General features: G+C 38.0%; 1 protein-coding gene across 1 annotated transcript; it reads left to right on the forward strand.

The window, feature by feature from the left end:
- The first annotated feature begins 230 nt into the window (after positions 1-230).
- Positions 231-1,592, forward strand: LOC116525286 (olfactory receptor 51T1). The gene has a single exon (XM_032241087.1). It carries the CDS (start codon positions 360-362, stop codon positions 1,404-1,406), a length of 1,047 nt encoding a protein of 348 aa, XP_032096978.1. The 5' UTR covers positions 231-359; the 3' UTR covers positions 1,407-1,592.
- The last annotated feature ends 1,546 nt before the right edge of the window (positions 1,593-3,138 follow it).

The following is a 3,138-nucleotide window of genomic DNA, read 5'->3' on the forward strand; positions in this document are numbered from 1 at the left end:
TCTTTAGATGAGTCATGAGAATATAGCTCTCTATTTGCGTATTTCTCATCTCTATCCCTCCTGTAGATTATACACAAATATAAAAGAATGTTAAAAATTTTTATATTTTAAAAGAAGGAAATTACAACATTCAGTCATCCAAATTTGTCTCATTAGCCTGGCCTCTCAGATCATCTAAAGTTCAGTAAAAAATAATAGACTTTGGAGTTAGTAAATTTGGTTTTGAATTTGAATCTGTATTTAACTATTTTAGCCTGCATATACTATTTAACATTACTGTGTCCATTTCCTTTCTTTAGAACAGATGAAAAATGTCTACCATAAATTTAAAATTGTATATAAAATGACTAATAAAATGTATGACATGTACAAAGAATCTTAATTATTTTTCTTTCCTCATAGTTCAGTGTCCTCAACCCACCATGGCAATATTCAATAACACCACTTCGTCTTCCTCAAAATTCCTCCTCACTGCATACCCTGGGCTGGAATGTGTTCATGTCTGGATCTCCATTCCAGTCTGCTGTCTCTATACCATTGCCCTCTTGGGAAACAGTATGATCTTTCTTGTCGTCATTACTAAGCGGAGACTCCACAAGCCCATGTATTGTTTCCTCTCCATGCTGGCAGCTGTTGATCTATGTCTGACCATCACGACCCTTCCCACTGTGCTTGGTGTTCTCTGGTTTCACGCCCGGGAGATCAGCTTTAAAGCTTGCTTCATTCAGATGTTCTTTGTGCATGCTTTCTCCTTGCTAGAGTCCTCGGTGCTGGTAGCCATGGCCTTTGACCGCCTCCTGGCTATCTGTAACCCACTGACCTATGCTACTATCCTCACAGACAGGATGATCCTGGTGATAGGACTGGTCATCTGTTTCCGACCAGTAGTTTTCTTACTTCCTGTTGCTGTAGCCATAAACGCTGCGTCTTTTCATGGAGGTCAAGAGCTTTCCCATCCATTTTGCTACCACCCCGACGTGATCAAATACACATATTCCAAGCCTTGGATCAGCAGTTTTTGGGGATTGTTTCTTCAGCTCTACCTGAATGGCACTGACTTATTGTTTATTCTTTTCTCCTATGTCCTGATTCTCCGTACTGTTCTGAGCATTGTGGCCCCAAAGAAGCAACAAAAAGCTCTCAGCACTTGTGTCTGTCACATCTGCGCGGTCACTGTTTTCTATGTACCAATGATCAGCCTGTCTTTGGCACATCGCCTCTTCCAGTCCACACCAAGGGTGCTCTGTAGCACTTTGGCCAATATTTATCTGCTCTTACCACCTGTGCTGAATCCTATCATTTACAGCTTGAAGACCAAGACAATCCGCCAGGCTATGTTCCAGCTGCTCCAATCCAAGGGTTCATGGGGTGCTAATGTGAGGGGTCTCAGAGGAAGATGGGATTGAAGGTAGGAAATTGTCAGGACATGAATTATACTTCAAAAAGGAAGTGACTTGGGGCAGTCTTATCCACAGGCATTTTGGTTGCTAAGTCAATTCCAGCTGAATTTTTGGAGTGGGAAGAAGACAGTAACTTCCCCCGAGCTTATCAAAGAGTTTTATTTTTTAACGCCATCATTTAAAACCAAATTAATTTAGTATAGTCCCTGAACCATTTTAAACAATGACGTGACTCCTGTGCATATGAAAGCAGAATAAAGTCACTTTAATATAGTGGAATAAGTTAGTTATCTCCTTTAAAACAGTAATTTTTAGACCAGAAATAAATTACAATTTTTTTTCACATCGAGCTGAACATTTTTTTGCCCCTGAGGTGATATTTCCAGTGAGGCAATGAAGGTTGTTACTTGAGCTGGTAAAAGGAAAAGTTACATATGTGCACAAAGACACACACATAGAAAGTTTTAATTAAAAACTTTAGGAAAGTCTTGTACATTGGTTTCAGTTCCTGGAATCACTTCTAGAGAGCACTGTATCCTCACAAATATACTCCCTATGCCTATACTCCAATCCATCCAATATCTAACATTACATATTGACTTTTGTTATTTTCCCATTGCCTGTATATTCTAATCCAGTTCTAATCCTGATTCCATAGCGACTCCACTGCTAACTCTCAGAACTGCAGCTTTTTTCTGTTTGCTCTTTTTCCTTGGGTTGTTAATTTTTTACTTAGCTATTAACTGCTTCTACTGTGGTATACTCATCACTGTAGAATTGAACAGTAGCTTTGATGCTTTTTAATTGGAAATTTCTAGATTGCCTTTATTAGCCATATTTATTTTGTGAAGAAGTAAATTCAGGTGCAGGGTTGTTAGGGTGCTGGAGATAATTCTTCAATTTTTTTTTTCACAGTTTTGACAATTTCATCTTACCTAGGATAATTCATGTCTGAGCACTGTTGATCAAGCAGGTACTTTGATTTGAGCCACCTGTTTCCTCCCCTTATATCAACTTCCTATTCCTTGGCAGATAGAGAACACCAGTCTCAATCTGGTTTCTTGGCCTCAGTTTTCTTTCAAGCTGCGTTGTTCAGCTCAAGCACTGACAACTTTGCTTGGGTTCCAATCCCTTTTACCAACAATAATCACATATCATTTATATTTAAAATTATTTGCATGAGTTTCCCTTTATACATCATATTTCAGGTAATTGAGATTACATAAGAGTGTGTGGCAGGACTCACACACTTTTTAGGTGAGGAAAAACAAGTGAATGACCATCCTGTAAGTAATGCAATTATAAGTAAAATTCAGTTTTTCAAACTCCAAGTCCCTCATTGTAGCCAAAATGTTTCTTGGTCTTGTGCACTCAAAGGGAAGTCTTTGTATTCTGTTATACCACAATTCAGTATTTTACCTTTCAATTTTTGTTCTCATATTGCTGCTAAATAAATGTCTCTGTGGTTCTGTCCTCAATAAAAGGAAAATAAATACAATTATTATTCAAAAGTGCAAGAATCCAAAGATATAGAATAGATCTAGAATCCAAAGATATAGTAAAGATGTAGAATCTAAATACATATCTAGTTTCTAGACATCTGATACCATACAATTTTCCTTAGAGTGTATCATACTACGGCAGCGTCTCTGACCCTGAAATTAACTTGTGGCAGTGGACGTCCCAGATCACACACTAATCTAACCATCCATACTTTTCTGCCTCAGTTATTTCAGAT

This window comes from Sapajus apella, unplaced genomic scaffold (genome assembly GCF_009761245.1).
Source record: "Sapajus apella isolate SASKATOON/1434 unplaced genomic scaffold, GSC_monkey_1.0 scaffold47, whole genome shotgun sequence".
NCBI classification, from domain to species: Eukaryota; Metazoa; Chordata; class Mammalia; order Primates; family Cebidae; genus Sapajus; species Sapajus apella.